This window comes from Taurulus bubalis, assembly GCF_910589615.1.
Source record: "Taurulus bubalis genome assembly, chromosome: 7".
In the NCBI taxonomy this organism is placed as follows: domain Eukaryota; kingdom Metazoa; phylum Chordata; class Actinopteri; order Perciformes; family Cottidae; genus Taurulus; species Taurulus bubalis.
Genome location: NC_136595.1, coordinates 23,320,914 through 23,345,359, shown reverse-complemented (window position 1 = coordinate 23,345,359; position 24,446 = coordinate 23,320,914). Strand labels below are relative to the sequence as shown.

At 41.5% G+C, this 24,446-nt stretch overlaps 2 protein-coding genes across 3 annotated transcripts; both read right to left on the bottom strand.

The window, feature by feature from the left end:
* Positions 1 to 1,245: 1,245 nt before the first annotated feature.
* On the bottom strand, positions 1,246 to 16,295 carry LOC306738965 (unconventional myosin-Va; the record flags this gene model as incomplete). The annotated part of the gene is made up of 35 exons (XM_079220892.1): positions 1,246 to 1,407; positions 1,489 to 1,569; positions 1,666 to 1,840; positions 2,706 to 3,003; positions 3,087 to 3,219; positions 3,380 to 3,469; positions 3,749 to 3,900; positions 5,933 to 6,046; positions 6,923 to 7,028; positions 7,312 to 7,426; positions 7,533 to 7,633; positions 7,765 to 7,974; positions 8,056 to 8,204; positions 8,318 to 8,411; positions 8,570 to 8,779; positions 8,876 to 9,115; positions 9,212 to 9,368; positions 9,803 to 10,123; positions 10,833 to 10,919; positions 11,029 to 11,126; positions 11,210 to 11,326; positions 11,418 to 11,501; positions 11,604 to 11,735; positions 12,010 to 12,150; positions 12,436 to 12,517; positions 12,640 to 12,908; positions 13,046 to 13,158; positions 13,327 to 13,434; positions 13,584 to 13,665; positions 13,765 to 13,908; positions 14,010 to 14,166; positions 14,478 to 14,622; positions 15,209 to 15,377; positions 15,502 to 15,612; positions 16,269 to 16,295. The coding sequence occupies 35 exons, from the start codon at positions 16,293 to 16,295 to the stop codon at positions 1,246 to 1,248; spliced, it is 4,974 nt and encodes a 1,657-aa protein (XP_079077018.1).
* Positions 16,296 to 16,605: 310 nt separating this feature from the next.
* On the bottom strand, positions 16,606 to 24,195 carry mbd3b (methyl-CpG binding domain protein 3b). 2 transcript variants are annotated; one of them, XM_079220913.1, is made up of 8 exons: positions 24,161 to 24,169; positions 23,945 to 24,070; positions 22,780 to 22,939; positions 21,343 to 21,480; positions 21,072 to 21,162; positions 20,222 to 20,399; positions 19,498 to 19,650; positions 16,606 to 18,304 (listed from the first exon to the last, which is right to left on the bottom strand). In XM_079220913.1, the coding sequence occupies exons 2-7, from the start codon at positions 24,052 to 24,054 to the stop codon at positions 19,503 to 19,505; spliced, it is 825 nt and encodes a 274-aa protein (XP_079077039.1). In that variant the 5' UTR covers positions 24,055 to 24,070; positions 24,161 to 24,169; the 3' UTR covers positions 16,606 to 18,304; positions 19,498 to 19,502. The 2 variants fall into 2 exon arrangements, with proteins under 2 accessions (XP_079077039.1, XP_079077040.1); XM_079220914.1 differs by having other exon boundaries at positions 24,041 to 24,195.
* Positions 24,196 to 24,446: the final 251 nt, after the last annotated feature.

Here is a 24,446-nt window from a genome sequence, read left to right as displayed (position 1 = left end):
GGAGAGGCTGATTGTTGTCGTTGGCCAGTGTACATAGCTCGGATGTAACAAACACATGTCAGCCTATGTGAGGTGAAGTTTGCTGCTCTTTTGTAGACTTGAATATTTGCTCTGGGTGACTGGGCAGTTGGGTGCCCAATCTGGATATGTAGCTACTATTGAAAGATATAGGAAGGCCGTGCACACACACACACACACACACACACACACACACACACACACACACACACACACACACACCGGAGAACAACAAGGACGTGGTACACATCTGATCATTTATTGAGCTTGATTAAGAGCCGGATAAAAACACAGAAAGCTACCCACCTAAATGAACTAATCTAAACATGTTGCCACTCTGTGGTGTGTACACAGTTGTTCTATTAAAGGGAACATCGACACGGTCTTTTAATAACTTTAAATAACTGGTACGCAAGTGTCACATAGCTGAAAATGCCACGAAAAAAAAGTATTTATGTATTGCTGTTGACAATGATACTTTAGTCTGCTCCTTCAGAGGCTCAGTTTGCGTGTTTGGGAATGCACGGGATTGCACACAGAATTTAAGGATGAGGATAAATGTAGAAGCACAATGAAAAGCACACAGACGAAGAGCAGACAGACATGCATGATCTGTCCTGTCTAACTGACGAGGCCACAGACAGATTGCCGCACAGCGACGCCGGTCCTTTTACTTCCAGAAAAGGTGCATGAAAGGAACGAAAAAAGAAAAAATGTATTGTGCCAGCACGCATAATTATTTGATGTTAATTGCCAATTGATGTCTCCTTTTATTTTGATATTTCATTATTGTTTTCTATTTTTCAAATGTTTGTGAATATATAAATATGTATTACGGATGATGTGTAGTGGTACAAAGTACTCGCATGAGAATTTTTTTATACACAAGATGTTTCTAATTTTTTGCGTTTTTTTATTCTGGTTGTTCTTATTGGGGGTTGGGGTGACTGGGACTGCAGTCTCGTTGTGCTTCTGCTTCCAATAAAATATGAAGAAAAAAACCCATCTCATTTCTTGTTTATCAAACTGTACTGAGATATAGCTGCACCTGTGCACAGACGAATCCACTGATAATGAATAGATTTAACAATTTAGTGGTGCTAAGAAGAAGAAAAAAATCACCACCTTTAAGTTATTTCAATTTCAAAAGACTAAATTAATTAGATCGGGGAATCAAATCTGCTAAAACATTAATACATTTGCTCTGAACAGACAATGCATCCGGTTCTAGGCTCTGCGGAGAAAGGAGATCTTGAGGGAGTCTGGGATGACTAACTGCTCAGCACGTAAGAAGGGGGGAGGCGAGTAGGAAAATGTGACGGGAAACACTCGCCTCACATCCATGAGGAGCTGTGGAGGCAGACCGTCAGAGCGGCCTTTGAGAAGCCCCTAGAAGAGAAGACGGAGAGCACTCGCATTAGACGCGCTTCTTTAAATTGTACACATGAAGTTGCAGCTGTGAGATAGTACCTGGACAGTACGGATGAAATTTAGCGTGACTCTTTTTTCAAGGTCACTGTGGGGCATGTAGAGGGTCAGAATCTTCACAATCTGTGAAGACAAAACAGATACCAGCATAAAGTTTTACACACTTTAACTGCACAACGATGTGTTATTTATTCAAGCCACATGCCGATAGAGACCCACCTGCTGGCTGGACAGGGCAGTGCAAGTCTGAACCAGGGCCTGTGCATCGGAGTCGCTCTTTTTCCCAGCTTGCAGCAGCTGAACTGCCTGGATGAGGTGCTCCAGTGTGGCCACAGCGCCCCCTGTCTGCAGACCTCGGCTCCGCAGCCACTCCTCCAAAAGACTCACATTGTAGCTGAAGGGAAAGAATAAGAATAATAAATAATCTGGTGTTTTTACAGATCAAACCTTCTGTAAATTGACAGTATAAAATGAACACCAGGATAAAAAAAAAGTTGATAGGAAATACTGTATTATGACTTTTTTTATACTGATTATTTGATGACATACTATATACTTTTTCAAGAAAAGGGTCATGATATACTATAATATTATAGTTTTCTGACTTTTCTGACATCCTATTCTGTGACTTTATGACATATTTTGCCATACTATACTATAACTTGTATATGACTTAATGACATACTACTTGTTTTTTATATTTAATGACAAACTAATTTTAGGACTTTTAGGACTTTTTTTTAGGACTCTTACTACGTCATGAGTCTGGCTGTAGATCATTGAATAGTGCTCTTTCACGAGGAGAGATGCAGTATAGTACATTATAATCATAAAAAATAATGCTAAAGTATGTCATAACAATATAAGAAAGGCCAAAGCGTGTAAAGAAATTCCATACAAATATCATAGTACAGTATGTCATAAAAATAATAAGGTAGTATGTCATAAAAAAAGGTAACTAAAATTACAATAAAGTATGTCATCAAAATGTATAATATATTATGCCATAAAAAATGTCATAGTATATAGTGTGTTGAGGTTGTTCCATAAAACCGCAACATCCAGCTGGGGACCTTTGTTGCATTTCATACCCCTCTCACTCCACTTGTTTCCTGTATCAACTATCCAATCAAGGAAAAAATCATCAAAAAAATATATGATGTAAAAGGAAATGTTGCATAATGTGAATTGTAAAGCGGCAAATTTGTGATTCTGGGCTTTACAAAATAACTTGAATCGATCTCTGTGTATATCCCTACCGTATTTGCATGCCACGGCTCCAGCAGCACATGTCTTTCCTCAGCAGGAGGCTGTTGAAGGCGGAGGCAGAGATGAGGTAGGTGAGCTGGTTGAAGGCCTGCGCCATCAGTGTTGGGGGCAGATCCTGACTGGACAAAGCGGTGTGAAGGGCTCCCAGCTCCCTCAGCACCGCCGCCAGAGTCGGAGCATCGACTCCCACAGTCCTGGAGTCCGACCCCGTTCGCTTTCTGGACGTTCCCATCTTCCCTGCTGAGCCAGACAGCCCTGGGATGGTCTCGCTCTCCAGCAGAGCAGGGACTAAGGGAGCATTGGGTAAGATTAGAGGAGCAGTGGAAGGGAGAGCATAAATAGCATCCGCATAGTCTTAATTAAGGTGGTACCTATGATGTTTTGCAGACGTTTTTCAGTGATGGAAAGGAGCTGCTGATAGGCCTGGATACAGAGGTCACTCAGGGTGCGGATCAAGTCATTCATATCAGCGGTCAGTGGAACCACTTCGTCTGAGTCAAGGGTCTGAAAAGCAATCAATACACGTTAATGCATTGATATCAATGAACTCACAACTACTACAAAAATGATGTGACATTAATTCATTAGAGACTGTGTGTGCTAGACGTCTAGAAGTCTGTTTTTGGATTTCATAATAACAACATACAGTCCATGTGCATCCTACCTGTTTAGGGGAGTGCTGGGTCAACAGGTCATGCAGCAGACAGCTGTTTTTCAGCCACAGAGCTGTCATATCTACATCGTTACTATGTTTCTGCAGGGACAGATGGGATGAATAAAGATTATATTGTCACTTGGAGACAAACAAATATACCGTGCTATTATGTATATTTGTGTGTGAGAGATATGTTTGGGCTTTGCTGTGGTTTACTTTGTCCTCAGGGGCCAAATTGATGGACAAAACAATCCACAGCAATCGCACAAAAGTGGTTCAAAGTCAGTTGTCGACAAGCTACCCGACATGACGTGATCTGCCCTTACACATTAAACCTCAGCCATATGGCGCACCAAGGAGACTCATAACTCAGGTTACCTTCAGAGCCGCCTTCATAGCACTGACAGCAGCGCTACAGAGCGAGCGAGCGTGCGCTCGGTCTCCGCTGCAGTCGGCCTGACGAACGCACAGGAAGAGCACGCTGGCAGGCAGGCCAGGAGGCAGAGACAGGGCGCTGTCAGCACGGATGTCTGGAGCACGGACAGCGAGAGCAGCAATGGCAGAGTGAACACGGGCCAGGTCATATTTGTCAGCTATTGAAGAGTTAGTTGAAGGTAAAAGTTTATTCTTGTGTGTCATCGTCACCCTCAGAGGCAACGCTTCAACATTGTGGACTCAAACAAACCCATCGACGAGTTTCTAAAGCATTGAAAGAATCCCCTTAAAACTGTTGTAGAGAAGGAAAATACTCACCTTTCAATGTTTGGTGGGTGTAAACAAGATAAATTGGCACAACACGTCTAAGGAGTCACTATGATGCAGCTCCCATGTATCCACAAAAAGTCACTATTTCTTTTGCACAAGAAACGTTTTGGACACAATTAGTTTGGAGCTGAAACTTTCAGTTGATTAGTCAATTGACAAAGACAATACCACCCTAGTTCTAGCCTCTGAGTTGTCTTATGTGATAGCAAATTGATGATTTGGGTTTTTTTTGGACTGTTGATTTGAAGACAGCTTGGGCTTGAAGAATGTAATAACCATTTTTCACTATTTTGTCACCGTCTATGCAACTCAGCTATAATGATTCATTTATATTGATAGAATAGACTAGATTAATTCCCACATAAACTAAGTGTTGCCACTAGGACCTCTGGAAACAGCCTGATAACCTGAGGGACTCCACCTCTGTGGACACTATAAGAAACATTAAGACATACCTTTTTTAGCTAGGCTTTTAAGTACTACTATTTTGTAATTTTGAGGCCAGCATGATTGTATGAAAGGTGCTATATAACTAAAGTTGAGTTATAGACCTACAGAAGTTACCAGGTCAAATGTCAAAGGGCTTACATTCTAGCTTAATGTCAACATGAAACCGTATCGCAGGTTTAGAGAACACAATATCTACGGGATTCATTTGAACACATTCAGTCAACTACTTTGAAATAAAAATGCAACACATTAAGATAAATTGAAATGTTGTTTCCAAGCGTGGAATAAATAAAGCAATTCATCATTATTATGGGTGTTAAAAATGTGGGCTTTAATTCCGGCAGCATTATCAAAACGCAGATCATTTTATTCCCCTGAAAATGAAAGCAAAAAGTCCTGAGGGAACTTCTGATTCTGAACGGCAACTCATAATGTGCACGTTTTCCTGCCAACAAGCGTCTTAAAACTGTATTTATACATTTGTCTGTTGCCGTTTATCTCGTTTTGAGATCAAACTGCCTCAATCTCTTCCAAGCAGAGAGGATGATGTCGCAGGGGAGTGTGGTGGGTAGATTGGGGATCGAACCGGCTACCTTGTGGTTGCAGGACGACCATGAGCTACAGCCGCCCGTAGAGTCTTTAACCAGACTCTTCTATGTTCATTCTTCCCAAAGGCAGTTCAAAACTCATATGTCTCATGTGTTCAGACGATTATTAAAAGCACAACGTGAAGCTTTGCTGCGAGACAAAACAAAGCAAACGTATCGACTCACATCCGATATGTGAATATCTGATATGATCAGAATCCTAACACATTCATTCACAGTCCATCAATAATGTCAACAGAGATAATAGATGTGAAACAAGTGGTTTCAATAACAGATATAGTCCCTCACACACATTTTTATAAAGAGAATAATACAATATTGTGGCTTTTTTGTCCATGCAACTGAATTTAAAGCTACAGGACAAAGACAAATGAGTTACATTTATTTTTGTAAAATTAGCACTTTATTTTAAGATAAACATTTTTCAAAACCTTAGTAATTTTTTTTTTCATTTTTAAATCCAGCCCTTTTTGTAATTGAGTATTTATAATTCATCCAGTTTAATTTGAAAACTGATAATAAATATTGTTGAGATATTATTTACTTGATTTGACAGTCAGTTGTTGACTTCATACAGATGTTGAAAGAACTGCTTGGCTACTTCAATACATATGGGACTAAATCATAGCGCAAGATAGCCCTGATATAAATAACTTTGGGTTTTTTTTATATATAAAAGTTGAAACGATTCTACGTACTAAAACCTGTACATGGTGTTTGTCCATGTTTACCGCCTCACCTGTGATGAGGTTCTTGATGAGCTTGGCTTCGTCTCTCTTCCTACATTCCAGCAAACCAGTGACTGTTGCTGGCTTCGTCTGGGACGGACAGGAGGACGTCTCCGGGTTGAAAACTGATGAGAGCACAAACAACTGAGACGGCAGCATCGGCAAAGAACTACAGCAATGTAAGAGAAGATATAATAATTGGAGGCTTTACACTAAATACAATTGATACTTTAAAGAAATGTATATATTTAAGGTTTATGTAGCACTGAATGGTTAAGGGCCCAAATACATTTCTGATCTTCTGCAACCGTATGAACCATCCAGACCTCAGGTGGTCTGGGACGGGTCTGCTTTCTGTCCCCAGGGTCAAAACTAAACATGGAAAAGCAGCATTCAGTAGTTTTTACGCACCAAATATTTGTGCAAGTCAGCTGCAACTCTCACTTCTTTAAAATCAAGACTTTTATGTTCGTCGCTGGCTTTTATTAAATCATTTCTTACAATGCGCTCTAACTGTTATTCCGTTCTTTTTCTATTTTAGCACGTTTTTATTATCTATTGTCTTAGCAATTTAATGACTGTTTTAAAATGCATTTAATTGTCCTTTTACAATGTGTTTCTTTTGCACTTTGCCTTAAAGCTTCTTATGAATTATTATTTAAATAAACCTTAATGTGTTGTACTCAAGTTCATGAATTAAACTGCTAAGTGGAAAAAATCAATGGATGCAAGGCATTTTTTATTTAGGACTCATTTTGATATCTTTATGATATTTCTCTAATGATAAGTGTTTAATTATCGGCTTTAATGTACATTTTAACATAATTATTTGTGGGAGCAATATACGTTAAGGATCCAAATATGGCTACATACTGCGATGTCAAGTGAAAGCCTTATTTTTCATAAATGTTTTTTCCAGTGATGAAGAAAAACCAGCAAACACTTTATTCTGAACGTGCACAGCAAACCAAAAGCTCTGAATTCCTCCGATGAAATCTCACCTTGCGTCAGGAGTCGTCTGAGTGAGACTGTGTTCTTAAGCTCCTTCAGCTCTCGCCTCAATCGGACACACTCTTGCTCTCTGGCCTCGAGTAGTCCCTGCAGCTCCTGTACACACAAACACACTCGCATCTAGGATTTGCGGCTTACATCCAATATTCTAAACCAAACATTCAGCAGAAAAAGCTCAAATATGTATATTTCACAAGGATTACACACAGCCAGAATCCACTGTGGAGTGATTGTGTCAGAGAGAAACAAAAGTAGAAAGGGACTTTTATATCAGTGCAGAAACAAAGACCGTTAGGACTCATCCATTTATTTCAATCTATAAACAGTCTTTCCGCAGAATCCTTCATGCCCCACAGGTGACCGCTTCATACGCAGATACCTGTTGCTGTGCAGCAGAGGAAGAACCAAAGACCGCTTGACTAAGTTGGCACCTCAGAGCCTCCAGCTCCTCCTCCGTCTGACTGCACTGGTTACGCAACTGGCTCTCCAGAAACCTGACACAGACAAGGGGAGACATAACAACAGCGTTCACAGAGTTCATCCGCTGAATATAAATCACAGCATAAATTTGAAGGGGAAGCGAGTTGACACACGACTGACTTGTTGGCCACTCGTACGGCGTCGTAGGCGTGTGCCAGGTCCTCTCCTTTCATCTTCACTGCCGGGTCTTTGGCCACGTCCATCATCTCCATCAACTGGTCCTGTCAATGCAAACATGAACACAGCGTGGTGTTTTACGGCCTGACTTGAGGAGATTGTGTTGCATAAGTGGTGAATGCTCAAAAAAACGTTTTAGCCACCAAAAACTGATGTTTTGTGACATTCCTCACACCATTGGCGTTTCCATGCTCCACACTGAGACTCTCCTCTCAGAGGAGGGAGACGTCACGCTGACCCTGCGGCTCTCCTCCGGGAAAGGGAACTCAAATGGGATGGGTGACAGTGAGAGTGGGGTGAGAGAATGGGGTGACAGCGGAGTGGGAGAGAGAGGCTCAAAGCTCAGACTCTGGTTGGAGTCCGTCCTTCTGTGGCCCTTGGTGCGCTGTAGTGAGAGGAAAAAATACCCTCAGCGACCAAGATGGAGTTTCAGACCAAAATAGTGTTTTACTAAAGGTGTATGAACCTCAGTGAGCAGACTCATCTCCCTGAGGTTGTCGTATCTTTGCTCCAGTCTGGTGAACTCTCTCAGGAGACCCTGATACTTTCTCCTCTCCTCATCCAGCTCCGCCCTCAGACCTGCACTCGCCTGAGACACAGCCTGGTGCACACACTCTGCACACACACACACACACACACAAAATAAAAAAAACACAGAGAAAGAAGCCCAAGGTTTCACCCATGAGGCTAATGTGACTGTATGATGCTGCAGAGTGAGAAGAACCTACCTCCTTGTGCTTTTTCTTGTTCAAACAAGCGAGCGGAGAGATCCTCTCTCTCTTTGCAAAAACTGTCCTTTTCTTTCTGCAGGGCTTGCAAATCCTCAAAAATTAGGAGAGAATGAGAATAAACAATTAACACTCCTGGATATCAAAATCAACTAAGCTTGCAACAGCTGGTCAGGGGGGGGGGGGAGTGTTAATAACAACACATTCGCCAGCACAGTGTAAAATGTGTTATTCTTGGGTCAGTGGCCCTACTTGTGTGAGCTGAAGGATTTCCTGGGCAGCTTTCTCCTCAGCTTTCTTTCTTTCCTCCACCTCCTTCTCGCTGATGACGGGGCCGGGCTGAGGCTTGTCCTGTTTCTGGCTCTCTAGTTTCTGTACCGTCGCCCTCAAAGCCTCCAGCTCAGCGCTGGCGGCCCCTCGCTCAGCATGCAGGGTCTCTTTCAAAGCCGCACCCTCCCTGGCCTGGACACACACAAACGCAACTTTATTGTGTGAATAATAACGTACGTTATGAAGATAATAACACACACATGACAGGATTAATCTCCCTTCACCCACCTCTTGGTCGGCTCTCAACTGCAGCTGCATCAGTTTGACTTCCATGCCCTTGTTGAGCTCTCTGAACCTCTCCACTGAGCGGGCCTCGGTCTTCAGTTTCATCAGCTCTCTCCGGGCTGCCCTGCGGCGCGCACAGCACTGCATGAACACCACCGCCGCACGCACTCGCCTGTACGACCGCCTCGCCAGCCACCCACGCACTCTCGCCTGAAGCAACACAGCAGCCCGCTGCGCCACCAGCTGAGGAGGCAAAATAGGGTTTTATAGTTTTCATCAGTTCAGTCTTATAACTTAAACTTCTAAACGGAGCAATGTCAATGAAGATGTGATTCTCACCAGTCTGTATCTGCTGCGTGCCAACGTGCCCCTGGTGAAGGCCTGGATGGTGATGGTGGCCTGTCGGATCATAAGGAACAGCTGTCTGACCGCCACCATGCGGAAAGTCTTCTGGATCACTAAGGCAGCCTTGGTGTAGCGCAGCGTCAGGGCCAGGCTGCAGCCAAAATGACAAAGAAGACATTGAAGTGGAGAATATCAAATTAAAAGATCAAATTCAATGTCTGTTTGAGTTGGCGATTGATGAAGTTTAGACAAAATATAGAAAATAACAGATGTGGCAATAGTCTTCTAGTTTCCACAGAATGTTGCACAATGTCATACACATTGTAGCTCAGCTGAAGTAGTTTAAAACATACACCTGGCTCCATCGCTATATTGAATAAATTACTAATATCTTTAACACATATATCAAAATACAGATAATTAAATTCAAATGGGTCGGTTTCCCTTTCCAGAAATATAATGGCACAGTTTGGATAAAATGTAATATAGAGAGAAATACATACATATTGTATTGCAACAACTTGTATACCAAACCAAACATATTCATATCTCAGATACATAAACATATTGTTCTGTCCTCCTCACCGTCTGGCCAGAGCTCCTCTGCTGTATCTCTGTATGGTGAGAGTTGCCCAGCAGATCCTGCTGTATCTAATCCGGCCCAGCCACCCTCTGACCCGGCTCTGGATGATCACAGCAGCCACACGCAGCCTCTCCGCTCTCAGCCTCTCCAGGAGAGCCACCTGACCGGCCCGGAAAAATACTTTGGTCTTTCCAAAGCAGTACTGGTCTGGGTCTGGGATGAGCTGAGGGAGGGCGTGTCTGCACGAGGCCTGGGCCTGCTCCTGACCCTGGGCACCTCGAAGCAGAAGACGGTACCTGCAGAAGAACTCCTCGTACGTCCACCTGGAAACAAAGAAAGGGAAAAGAAACACTTGATCGTTCTGTGAAGATTCGTTGGCTTCTATTTCAATTAATTTTTACGTAATTTGACTCGAGTGAATTGTTCACTGCAATGAAAATAAAACGAGCATTGATAAATCAGGGATTGTTTTGATGTCATTTGGGTGTGTTTGATGCAACTTGGACATCTGAGTCTTAAATGTATATTTATTGCAAGGACGGGCAACACATCTACATGACTCTTTCCTCAACATGTTTGTTCATTCTTTAAGAGTTCAGGGACCGACTTTAGAATGCTTTACACTGGAAAAGTTGATCAAAACTTAAGTAAATAGATAAAGACAATTCAATTGCCATTGTTATACATTATCTATCTCAAACATGTTTTATGTCTCTAAAAAAATTTACATTGTATACCATGAAGCCACAAATTGAAATAAATGTTTAAAAGGGACCTTATTTCATACACGGTACACATCATTTGCAGTTAATTATTATCCACAAATGGCTCGTAGGGTTTAAGTCATGTAACCACCCTGAGATGTCTTAAAAGTCTTATTTATCTGTTCTGTATTTATTGAGTGTATATAAGGAACCTTTTTTATTATGCTTATTATCCACAAATGGCTGTAGTAAACTCTGGCATAGTCTTTAAAGGCTGATCTCTCTTACTTTACAGAGAGCTAGATGGATGTCGAGGGAGTACTCGTACCTGGATGGAAAACCTGCAGCACTGATGCGAATCGTCTCCAGCACCCCACAAGCCCTCAACTGCTGCACTGTCCTCCGGGGGTCAAACCTAACAAAGCAAAGCTGTTATGCTGCGTGTTGCACACACACAGGTGTCAGGGGAAATGCGAAATCAAATGCATGAACATTTAATTTTGTGAAGACAAACAAAGGCATACATGAAAGCTTCTTTGAGGTCGTTGGGTTTAATGCAGCGGACATAGTGAGGAGTGGTGTTGTTCAGAGTGTCCATTAGCATCTGTAGGGACTGACGGAACTGACAGGCACCAAAAACACAGCGTTAAAGACTCTGCATTGCTGCACCACAAGTGAAGCGAAGGGAAAGTCGCAGCAGCTCACCTGGAAGCCCACCGTCAGTTTATGCTCTCTGGTGGCTCTCTTCCCTGAGCGAACACTTCCATTAGCCACAGAGGAAACAGTTCCCTGCTGCTGGAACAATTCAGCCACCAGCTCAGACTGACACACACATGAACAAACACAAAGACAAGTTAGTGATTCCATAGAGTTATACAAACTAATTGAAACCCCATGTGTAACACGTACCTACCTGACTTGCTTTGAGGATGTTAATGAGCTCCTCAAAGACTGTATCTCGATTCTTGCCTAAAAAGCCATCACATTCATATTGCACCTGAGGAAAAAAGGGAAAACTGTGAGTAATAATAATAATAACGGAAACTTTTTCTCATCACATTGAACTACAGTCCATAAACGAAGGTTTCTGTGTGCTCACCGTGTCAGCGAAGTGCAGAACGACAAAGGCGCTGTTGGACATGCGAGGTTTCTGGAAGTGAGGGTGCCTCTTGCTCGTCAGGTGTTGATCATACAGCTTCTGCACCCAGCTCTCATCTGAACCTCTGGGCATCTGATGATAAACACAGACAATGAGCTTGGGGGATTATTACTAAAACCACAGAGTTAAAAAGTAAAAGATCCCGTGCTTAAAATAACAGCAAACTTTTTTACGTTTGTGTCCATGTGAAGATTGATCCGTGTGTGTGTGTGTGTGTGTGTGTGTGTGTGTGTGAGAGAGAGAGAGAAAGAGAGAGAGTGCGAGAGAGACAAAATACTAGACATCTGAAGAGCCAGATAAAATAAGACCAACAAAAAGACAGAAAAGGGGTGAGAGGGAGACTGACCCTGCACTCCTCGTCTAACAGATCAAAGAGGCCCAGTTGTCCCTCTAAGAGATTGATGCACTGCTGATTATCACTGAACTCAATCCTGCTCCAGGCCAGCTCCTCCCGGACGTACTCCTCCTGCTCCAAGTGGAACACATGCTGCAGAAGAACACAAAATGAAAAGAGAAAACTTAAAGATGGGGGCAAAATGAAGAGAGAAAAACATTGCAATGAAAAGAAGAAAAAAAAAGAGCGTTCAATGAAACACTCAACTTGAAAATAAGAAACAGTTTGAAAGGACTGACACAGTGAGGCCAGTGTTGACTGGGCCGATTCCCTGAAGAGATTAAGAAGAAGAACTTGGCTACGGACACATGCGAGTCCATTAGCTCTGGTTGTAGACACACAATAGACAGAGATGTGTATTCCCGTCACATGACTCACCCTGTTGAACTGCTGTTGCAGTTTTTCATTCGCATAATTTATGCAGAACTGCTCGAAACTGTTCCGGTCGAAGGTCTCAAACCTGCTCCGAGAGAGAAGACTCGTCAGTCCAACTTTGTGAAACTACAGTCGGCTACACTAAAGCAAAAACTTCAGAGGCCATGAAAACTAATTGTATCCGGTGTCACAAAGCTCATCACTCACCCGTAGATGTCTAGTACCCCTATGAAGGATTTGGCCGCCCCCCTCTGTGAGCGCAGAGCAGAGTTCAGCCTCTGGACAGTCCAGGTAAACAGCTGGCCGTAGATATGTTTGGCCAGCGCATCTCTGGCTTCTACGGCCTGTTGGCCGGACACGGGTTTGACCAGCAACTCTCCCCCTACAGCCAGTCTGCGATGACACAGCCAGTGGGCCATCTGAGGTCCATCTACTCCCAACAGCTTGGAGAAGACAGCCAGAGGTCGGTCGTCTGCCTGGAATAGAAATAAACGGTTCAGATGTACCAGTCATGTGCACTGAAAGAAGAAACGTGAAGACAGTTGAGAGGGAAATGTGTCTCTAAAAGAACTATAGCCCTCCAGGTGAGAGGACACATGAACACATGTCTTACATCAATATAACTGCGGTCAGAATTTCTCCCACTGGCTTGGATGTTGACATTTCCCAGGTACAGAACAGCTGACAGGATCCTGAAGAGCTCCATCTGCTGGTCAGGCTGCACACCTGCAATTTCAACAAATACCCCAACAATGTTGTGTCCTCTTCATAATCAACTGACATTATACATACCTTACCACAGCCTGAATGGTTGGTTTAGTTACAGTCTGTATATGTGTGCATGTGCGTGTGCGTGTGTGTGTGTGTGTGTGTGTGTGTGTGTGTGTGCTTTACCCAGAACGGTGAAAGCAGTGCGCGTGCGTTCCAGGTCCGACAAGTCATCAGTACCAGGGATCTGCATCTCTCCTCCCTGGCTGGTGTAGCGGAAATGCTCAGGTGCGTCTGGAGGAAAAACACAAAAGCACACTCACACTGCATTTAACATTATTAATATTACAATATTATTATTTTTAAACGTTAAGGACACAGCAAATGGACATGGTAATATGTTTTAAATCAAGCTGCTGGGGTTGCCTGTGATTAAGTCTCACCCAGTTTTAGGGATCTCATTTCAGGCAACTCTCTGGAAGCACACAGCTGGTAGAAGATGTGGTAGTTCCTCTCTGCTGATGCCTTACATGCACATAAACATAAAGACAATAATCATGAAAAGATGCATAATAAATGAAGGATTCGTATATGCATAAGCAGCACTCTGACTAAAGAGCTTACTTGGAAGACAACCCTAGACTTCTCCAGTAGATACGTCCTCATGTTTGCCCCGATGATGTCTCCTTTTCTGCCAAAGCCGATCTCGATGTACTTCCCGAAACGACTACTGTTGTCATTTCGAGTGGTTTTAGCATTCCCAATAGACTGGAGGCAAAAGGATGTGTTTTTTTTTAATGTAAAAAACAAACATAAATGATGGGAAAATCCTTATTCCTAAGTGATAAATCTGCTCAACCATCCATCACCTCCATAATTGGGTTGGAAGCCAGAACCCTGTCCTCCACACTGGTCTGCTGCGATGCTCCTCCAACCACAGCAAAGTATCGCATAGTGAATTTGGCTGAGACCGTTTTCCCCGAGCCAGACTCTCCACTGATGATGATAGACTGGTTTTTCTCCTCCCTACACACACAGTGACCATGACTATCAAAACCCACACAGTGATGTTGTTGCTGTACACCATAAGCAAGAAAGGAAGTATTCTAATTGAAGTTGTGAAGAATTATACACACTCTTACACACATATTTTAATTAATCTTGTGTTTCTGCATGGTTTATGTTGCGTTATGTAGAAGCCACAAGAGTTGCTCATCTCATATTTTCTCTTTGTGTTTCTGCTGCTTTGTTTTGTTGTGCAAACAAATACATTTGCCAAAGCATCTCTCAAAGGTCCCTGCTCGTCATAGCATGACCTCCAGCGTTTCACTTCTGACCTGGTCATAGTGCGGTAAGCTTCCTCTGCCACAGAAAAGATGTGGGGCTCCATGTCGGCCATGTCCTGACCGCTGTAAGCATCGATCACCTCCTCTCCGTATATGGGGAGCTGGTCATAGGGATTGATGGCCACTAACACGATGCCTGGAGGGACGGGAGAAGAAAGTCACATCAGCACGAGACTGTGGATTCTGCATGAGAAATATGAAAGAAATGAAATGTTATGTAATAGCCATTTCATTTTATTCATTAACATTTTGGAATTATACATGTAATATATTTACCATTGACAGAGGAAATCTAAATAGAACATGACACTCTTATTTATATGAATATAAACACACAACAATTCTCATTTTACATTTATTTAAGGTTTAACAAAAACCTGAAACACCGTGATAAAACTACTCAAATTTAATGTAAACTAAAAAATGAAGTGACTTTTGGAAAATGTTGCATTATCTCAATAACCGAAACTATGTCATCACATCTTAAACAGCTGGCAGTGAGGGAGTGGCCTCCCCGTCTCAACCTTTGACCTCCTGTAATATAGTTGACATTATGAGCTGTAATCATAGACAGGAGCACACAGGAGCTGATTGTTAGTGGCACTCCGCCAGCACAAATCAAACACACCTTCTATCACTAATGATGCCCCACTTTTAGTGACAATCATCTGTTTTGGTTACAATTGCTTGAATCTTTCTCGTTTGTCTGCTTTTGTGTTTACCACAGTACGTGTAGATGCTGCTGTAGTCCAGGAATCGAACGCGCAGGTTGTGCAAGACCGCAGCTTCATGGAGGAAGCTCAGAGCCGTCAGATCGTTTTCCCCCTCCAGGATATCGGGGTTCCCCAGCGGTGGGAGATCAGAGGGGGACACCACTGGGTATTGGGCCTCCTACCAACAGAGAAGGAATTCAGACTTCTCGTTGCGGGATACTGGAGCACGGCATGATCCTATTTGATGAGGACAATACTAAAGCATTGACTTTTGGGTAATATAGAGGTAGTGCATGTCTCACCGTTCCATCAGAGAGCTGTAGCAGTAGATGTTTCTCTCCGGGACTGTAGTCCCGGAGGAGCAGGCCTGACACCCAAACTTCATCTGGGTCAGGAATCCACACACTTGCTCCCTAGCATGGAAGCAGATTTGATTGAAAAACAGAGAACGAGATACTTTGGAGTCCAGGAAAGGAGCTATTTGAATTGCTTAATATTCTAGTTTCTGTACCGACACTCTTCAGGTACATGTAATACTTCCTGGCCCCACCCAGACAAGATATTGTCACTCATCAGCATAAAAGGCTCCTAAACGGTGTTAAAAATTAACACGGGTCATCCTACTCTAAAGTGCCTGCATAGATTAGCCATTACATACTTATCAAATATAAACTTTGCCTATTAATTTGTCCCTTTTACAAAGGAATCCACACCATATAAATACTGAGCACAAAGTTGACAGATAGAAAAAAGTTTTGGGAGAATTTATCATACAATCTATTATTAACTGTAACATTGGCTGAAGATCCCATACACAAATCAGTAAAGGTAATCATTTAGACACTAAAACAAATATGTTATGAAGATTTGCATGACTGGGGAAGGCTAACACACATACCAGGCATGTCATATGAACACCATAATGCATACATTATCAATGTGGTAATTATTTATATATATATATAATTATATGATACTCTTCTTTCTATGGCCTACAAACAGCCGGCCCAGCATGAGAAAATTATCACATTAAAAATAGAAGAAAAAAAAACACTCAAGTCAGTCTCACCTTACTGTATAGCTCCAGCGACGTCATCTTAACTACTTTAAAGCATGCAGATCAACATCATTTAAAAAAATAAAAATAAACCAACAGTGGGCTCACATCTACACGTCCCTCTGAAGGAACGCCTGTATCCTCGACACCGCCGTGAAGAGCCACTGTGTGTCCTGGTGACAGTGTTTTGCACTTTGTTCAGGACCGTCAAGTTAACTGTTAATCTGAGGCCGGATGCAGCGATTTCTCCATTTGAATGTGCAGAGTGGGAATAACACATAAACAAAGGACACAGGTTTAACCAGAGTATTTTAAGTAGTTTTAAAAAGACAAAAAAAAGAGACACACCAGCAGCAGAGTTTATGACATATCGATTCATTTTAATATTTAATACAATCAAATTCATTTCAGCAATCAGCCTGCTGATATTGAGACGGGATTTTCATGATTTTATAGCTGGGTACATTATTCACAATCACACTTTGACAGACAGGGATAAAAAATACAAAAGCATTATTCCTCAGATGATAATGACATCTAAACTGTAATTTGCGGTGCCACCAATTTTGTGCGTGGGTTTAGGAGGAGGCAGCTTGTGTGGTGTGACATTGACACATTAAAAAAGACAACAACAAAAACCGTGGATTGAAACTGATCGGAAAAAAGCCTAAACGGCAGTTATTCACAACATCAGTAAGCACCTAAAACGACGAGAAGAGTTTAAACCGAATACTTTGACAACAGAAAGAGGTTTCGAGCCATTTCTTTCCCATTGTGCTCAGCCCACACAGCTGGCCACTATTGACATGGCAGAAGACTAGATATCGTCTTAGATTTGATTTATTGTAATATAGTATAAGTGTTGTCTTTTCCTGGTTTTAAAGGCTGTGTTACAGTAAATGTGTGAATTTTTTTGAATTTCCAGACGTTGTAGCGGTTCTATTATTTGCCTTTACCCACTTAGTCATTATATCCACATGATTATTATTATTTATGAAAAAGCCCATTGTTTAAATATTTTGTAAAAGCACCATGGGTCAACCCTACAATATCGTTCATCCAAAAAATATATGATATTTAATTTTCTCCACATCGTCCAGCCCTACCAACGCATACTTTTTTACTTTCCTCATGTTTAGTTGCCCCAACAGCAGAGCCAATATAGTCGCTTACCGTAGAACACCAAGCAGACTGTAATTACACGCACGTCAGACAACCCTCTTCAAAATGACATGTCTCCTCTTTGGTCAATACTGAACACGACTCACAGGGTGACACAGCGGTCATGAAGCACAATATTTCCTTGAATTTACAACAATAAAAAAAACGTGCCCGTCCCCTCCAATGGATGAACACGGGAGTCAAACTACACCATCTGCATCGTCAGCCGGCCTGCAGGTTGGCACCGATGCCGATTTAAATTAGCCCATCTCAACTGGTTACATTAGAAAAGACGGTGTTTTGTGTCAGACAACTTGTGTAGTGCATCATAAAATTCAAGAAACAGACGTGCCTAAAATACAAAGCATTCATTTCCAATTTGCCCAAAAAAAGAAAAGAAAAAAAAAAGCACCCAGTTCAACTTTTTGACGACATAAAATGTTTGGATTTGACGAAAATACAAACCCATTCAAAGCTTTTCAGTAAAAAAAAAAAAAAACACGCTTTTCATCAAACACCAATTTGGACACACTGTAGATAAGTTATTTTCAATATTTGAAAGTTCAAGGGGAATTTTTAAAATTTCTGAGTCAAAAATCTACCGAGCTTTAATTTAGATGCTGTTGAAGTCGAGGAGTCCCAATCCAGTGGAGACGATGATGAAGAGACGCGTTTGAGACTCCCAACAGTTTGGGGTCAAGTGAGGGGAAGACCGTTCTGTACGGGACTGGTGGGAGTTGGGTTACGGTTTAGGTTGGACGCAGATACACAGGGACAGTTCATCAGGACAGGACTGCTGTATGGCTCCTAGTTCTTGGTCGTGTGTGTGTGTGTGTGTGTGTGTGTGTGTGTGTGTTTGTGTGTGTGCGCAGGCGTTGAACAAATCCCTACAAGAGGAGAGGATTGGCAATTAGAAGAAACACTCTTTGGATAGCTAGGTTGCATCTAATAATTCATGCACTAAGTACCCAACTCGGCTCCATATTAAGGTCATTGTAATAAGCTTTAATTAATAGGTGATAAGGCCCTTGTTCATCCTTATAAGATAGTCTTTATAAACACAATGTTAATGAACAAGTGTTAATACAAGCATTATAAACATGTTTATTGTTAAGCACTTATTATATGAAACTTGTTAAGAGTTTATAGACTGCTTAAGAACTTTAATAAAAGCTTTCATTATTTTTTTAGTGTTCATTATAATTCTTTACAATCATCACAAACAGATCAACTCACTTGTATTATGTATATACAATAACATACAATATGTATATTAAAGCTGTTTAACTGTTAAAGTTTTAACTATGCTTTTTGCAGCAACAGAATATGCGTAATAATGTGTGTTTTATTTACTAATATTAATAAAACTACAATTTTAGCAGCTGCCCCATCTGGATTAAGCACTTATATTGTCACGGTTGAGAAACGGGGAATAAAGAATTGCATATAATTACAAGGCTTTAGCAGTGAAGCCCAAAAACACACTTTGTGCCATTTATATTTTTACGGAAATGGCAGTCAGACATTCTGATGTGACAAAATATCACTAAACTTGTCAACAACTAAATAAATAGTGCAATTATAATATACCTAGTCTATAATAACCTACAATTTTCCTTGCCTAAATAAGACATGGCTCCTTATTTAACTTCAGTAGGTGGAGAAACCATTGGTAACTGAGTAAATGCATAATAAAGTATGTATTAAATCCTAATAAAGGAACAAAAAAAGACGATTAAAAGGTTTATAAATGATAATGGGTAAATGATCATAAATGTCTTGTGATCTAACAATAAATGTGTTTATGATGCAATTATTTCATTGTAGTAATAGTTTCATTAACACGGTATAATGTTATTGGACATCGGCGTCACTACCTATTAACTAAAGCTTACTACAAGGAGCTCAGAGGCACACTTTAAGATACAGCAAACTAGGAATGTTTGTAAATTGTCTTTAAAACAACTTTAAATTCATGAGTTGCTTTGTTTTCTGTGTGAGCCACAGGTGGGATGGAAGGTCATACATTGTCTATTGTCTATACAATTTGCTCAAAAGCCTAAACTGCCCCTTTACCAACCTGTGTTATACACTCTCCATGTCTTCACTGCTGTCGCCGTCCTCCTTCAGAGCCTCTCCCTCGCTGGAGGCCTCCTCGACGTGAGCCAACATATCAGCCATCAGGGCCTCCTCCAGCCTTTTCCTCACACTGTACACCAGCTCCTCCTGTTTCCTACACACAAACACAACAGGAAGCGGTTACAGTTGGCAGTTGCAGCTGCCTGCAACAGCCCCTGAATCAGCACAGGACAGATGGTGTGTTTTGACAAAGAGCAGGGTCACTTGTGAGGGACTGCTCAACAGACTCGACCCACTTCGGGGGAAAATCAAAAACGACAAAAAAAGAATGACAGAAATCTTCAAGGTCAATTCCAAATTTGGAAGATTTCTCCAGTATGTCTTTATGACTCTGCTTTTTTTATAGACGTTATTGTGCATCAGCATTTAAAATGGAAGGCAATATTTCATGAACTGGTAAATCGTATAACATATGCCATTTATCACACTGGCTGAGTAGTTATTTCTTATTTTTAAAAACACACTGAAGGAGATCAACATTTTCAATTGCCACACATGCCGATACATTTTGCTCAAAGCCAGAAAGGCAAAAAGTTCAACCAACAAACAGGAACAGCATGTTGGATCTCACTAGATATTGGCTTCAGCGATTCATTATCAGGATCTAACCCTGTAAAAGAAGACAACAAGTGATCCATGTGTGGATGTGCTCTGTGACCGCCCACCTGATGTCCTCGTCGGTGACTATGAAGGCCTTGCACAGCGGCTGCGTAGTGTTGAGCCAGACTCCCGGGTTCTTCTCCACAGCGGCAGACAGTTGTCCGGTGATGGGAGCAGCGCTGGTGTGCAGAGCGCTCGCGATAGCCGACAGGAGGGTCTTGTCTGTGCATCCTGGACCAACACCTGAAGGACCAAACGCATGGTTAAAAAGACATTTTGAAGGACCTTCACAGCTGTAACCCTCCTGAGGATTAGTTATATCTTACACACAATTTTTTTTTTTTTTTTTAATTTCCACCATCATCCCAAAAATCCTTCAACCACTCTGAAGTCAGTGTGAACATCACAAATATGAAATGTTATCCTTTTACTTTGTTGTCGTCATCTATAGTGTTTTTTTTCCTTCATAAAAACACACAATTCAAATGAGTAAGAAATAAATGAGGGTATTTTTATTGTTTAAACAAATCTTGTCAGTAATAGTGTTAATGGTGTAGCTGATTATAATTCCCTCTCGACTATCAATTTATGTTGTTGTGAAAACATCTTCTTCAACCAACTATGTTTATTTAAGTCAAAGCTACATTTTACGGGATTACAAGTGAACACACCAGGACAAAGTTATAATCTACCTCCGCCCAATAGTAATATTGACTGAACAGAGCCTGAACGCATCATGATGTAATTGAATGCCAGCGGTGCTGCCACCGTTAATAACTCTCCTCTTAATTTCAACACAGATTTGTCGTTCACAGTGTAACATTATCAGGGATCGGCGAACAGAAAGCGGATATCCCGGTCGCATATTTTGACTGAATATCGACCGATAACAATCGTCAGTAAAGTGTATATTACCCTGCAGGCCTTTAGGTAGTTCCATTGTTTTCACCAGCTCCTCTGCAATGTCATACGCATTGAGACCACCGAGCTTCTTCTCCCAAAAAAGCTGTTAAAAAAGAAGAAAAAGAGTAATATCAACTGTAGGCAGTTTTGAATATAAATTAAAACAATCTGCTGCTTCCAGTACAGCAAACTACACCTACACCATCAACATATTAAAATTCAAGTCTTATGGTGATGGTGACAGTTGGATGATGGTGACAGTTAACAGGCGGCGGCCGCTCACCTGTCTGGGCTGGTCGACAGCTTTCTGAGGATCCGTCTTCACTTTGTTGTTTGGGTGGTTGGTAACCTTGGTCACAGGCTGCTTAAAGATGGAGGCCGTCTGTCGGACTGGGAGCGACGTGTTCAAGTCGGGTTTGCCCTTCAAAATATCAAAACAGAGGGAGGATGAGCGGCCGGGGGAATGTTTAAAAAGCAAAGAGACAGAATATGACGGGTTGTTCCACAACAACGCAGGAGGACTTTTAGAGGCTTCTGCCAGTGCTCTAACCAGTTAATGCATCGGAGCCTCCAGGTCCATAAGAATAAGTGATTACTACAACAACAACAAAATGGAAACAGACAGTTTAATGCTAACTATTTTATAAACCTGCTCCTGCAGTCTCTCTCCAGCTCTGAATTGGTTAAAATAAAACATCAGTTGAGAAGATTTTGTCTCATCTAACCTACATGGCCAGATGCAAACATAAATAAATATGTAAATGTTATGTGGATACTAGTGAAAGCTCGACAAGTAATATAAGAAACCAAACTCACATATTTCAATTAAAAAAATAGTTTTTTTTGATATTATATCTATAAATGGCGTAGCTCCATTATATATCATTGACATGACCGCTGAATACACTCACTGACCGATCCCGTTGTCTTCTCCCTATACATACATTTAGTTTGGTTTAAAGTGTGAATTTTATAGTCAGTATTATTAGTCCCGGTTTAATAATAACGTATCGTATTCCCCTTTCCTCATAATACCATCTTTTCTTGTATGTTTTCATCGTATATATATATATATATATATATATATATATATATATATATATATATATATATATATATATATATATATACTCAATATGCTTAGACTCAATATAGTTTACAGCAATATAGACTCAATATGCTTGAAGATAAATAAAAAACATGCAAAGATCATACAAAAACCCGATAAGAACATATTTAACCGGAAAGCATTTCATATATATATATATATATATATATATATATATATATATATATATATATATATATATATATATATATATATATATGAAATAAAAAACATGCAAAGATCATACAAAAACCCGATAAGAACATATTTAACCGGAAAGCATTTCATATATATATATATATATATATATATATATATATATATATATATATATATATATATATATATATATATATATATATATGAAATGCTTTCCGGTTAAATATGTTCTTATCGGGTTTTTGTATGATCTTTGCATGTTTTTTATTTATCTTCAAGCATATTGAGTCTACGCCTGTCGTACAAAATGTTGCTTAATAAATAAACTCTGTGCCTCTAGTCTGCATGTTTATGTGCGGGCGTTTCACTCGCATCCATCTCTTAACGCTTCATGCTGCTACACTTGTGTCCAGGTCACCCCTAGTTGTGTTCGTCAGTGTCCGGGCGTCTCACCTTATTCTGGTTGTTGTTATCATAGCGCAGTCGCTGGCGGTTCTTGCTCAGCTTGCTCATCAGCATCTTCCCCGTGCGGAAATCGAAGGAGCTGAGGTCCATCTGGTTACCAAGGTAACGGGCCAGCTGAGGCTTGCTCCGAAACTTCTTCCCAGATGGACTGGTGGGGAGGAAGAGAGATAAGAAACCACTCTACTCACATCATCTCTTACAACAACAAAAAACAGAAAAGTTGTCAAGACGGGGGAAAACAACAACAACAAGAGACGACAGCAGAGAAACAAAAAGCTTCAAAAACACAAAACACACAGAAAAGTTACAGACGAGTATCACAACATGCAACAAGTCCAATGCAGACAGAGAGCAGAGCACATTCAAATGGGCAATGACTCTGAAAACCACATTACTTCGTGAAATGGATGCGATCTCGGATGACCACCTAACCCTTGTCATCTATTAACAGCTGCACACAATTGAGTGTAAATAGCAGATATGACAAAATATAAATATTTAAAACAACATTGTTTACACAGCATTTACAAATTAACCTCTAAGAACCAGTGAGCACAAATGTAAACAAGGCAGAACTAACACTTTGTTTCAGAATGGAAACATTGTAGCTCCACTTGTGGGAGCAACACCATTATAAGCCTGAGCGATGACCAAAAAAACAAAATAAAATGAACAACTGTGGGTGGATACGTGCTAGTAACTCATGCAAATGTCTCTTACATCACACAGCACAGTTAACAGCAGTATGAGTGGACGGTTATCCTACCACAGACTATACAACCGACCCGCCTCCCCCCTCTCTTGCCTCTGTTCCTCATCCTGCTCGTCTCCTCTGCTAAATGAAAACAAATCTGGCGTTGTTGATTCACTTCAATGGGGGAAATAAAGAGTATTACACCGAGTTAGATTCATCGAAAGGGCCTCTGCTGCTACTGCTAGCCCGCACGGTTGGACAGACGCGTCCTTATCTCGACACTTGAGAGCGGATCTGGCCTGGCTGGCCTTGTAACGCGGCAACAAATAGACCCTCCTCCCCTCCCGGTCCCAAACTTTATACCCCCCTCCTCCCCTTATCACAACCCTGTCTGTTTCCGTCCGCAAATTCGGTGTCTTGTGCACCTGTAAGTTTTGCAAGCCCCCGTTCGTTTAGTACCTAAAATAATAGACATCGCTTTTTCCAGCTGACAAACCCGACTTTCTGGTCACTTCTTCCATGTTCCAGCCCTTGGGGAGAGCAGTGCAATCCCACCTTTTCTTCTCCATTTCCCACGCGAGAAGCCTATAAATCCACTAAAAGTTACTGCGCATACACAGATTAGATTATAGTTTTTTTTTTTTTTTTTGGGATGGCAGGCCTATCGCGTCTTACGCTTTTGTTTCGACCATATTACAACATGCGTCCTCTGTAATGGGATCTCCCTGCTAACAACATCTCGTCTCTTTGTCGTCGTGCAGATCGCTCCGCCGCACACCGCGGCCACAGCACTACCTGCCAGTCTGGCCGGGGCACGAGGGCTACATCCGCAAAGAAAAACATAGGACGACGCGGTTGCGTCAACGGCCCGGGACGAGACAGGAAGTCAGCGCAACGGTGTCACGGGATAAACGTCCCGAACGTGCGAGCGAGATAACTTTAGCCGGTTTGATCTTCAGTC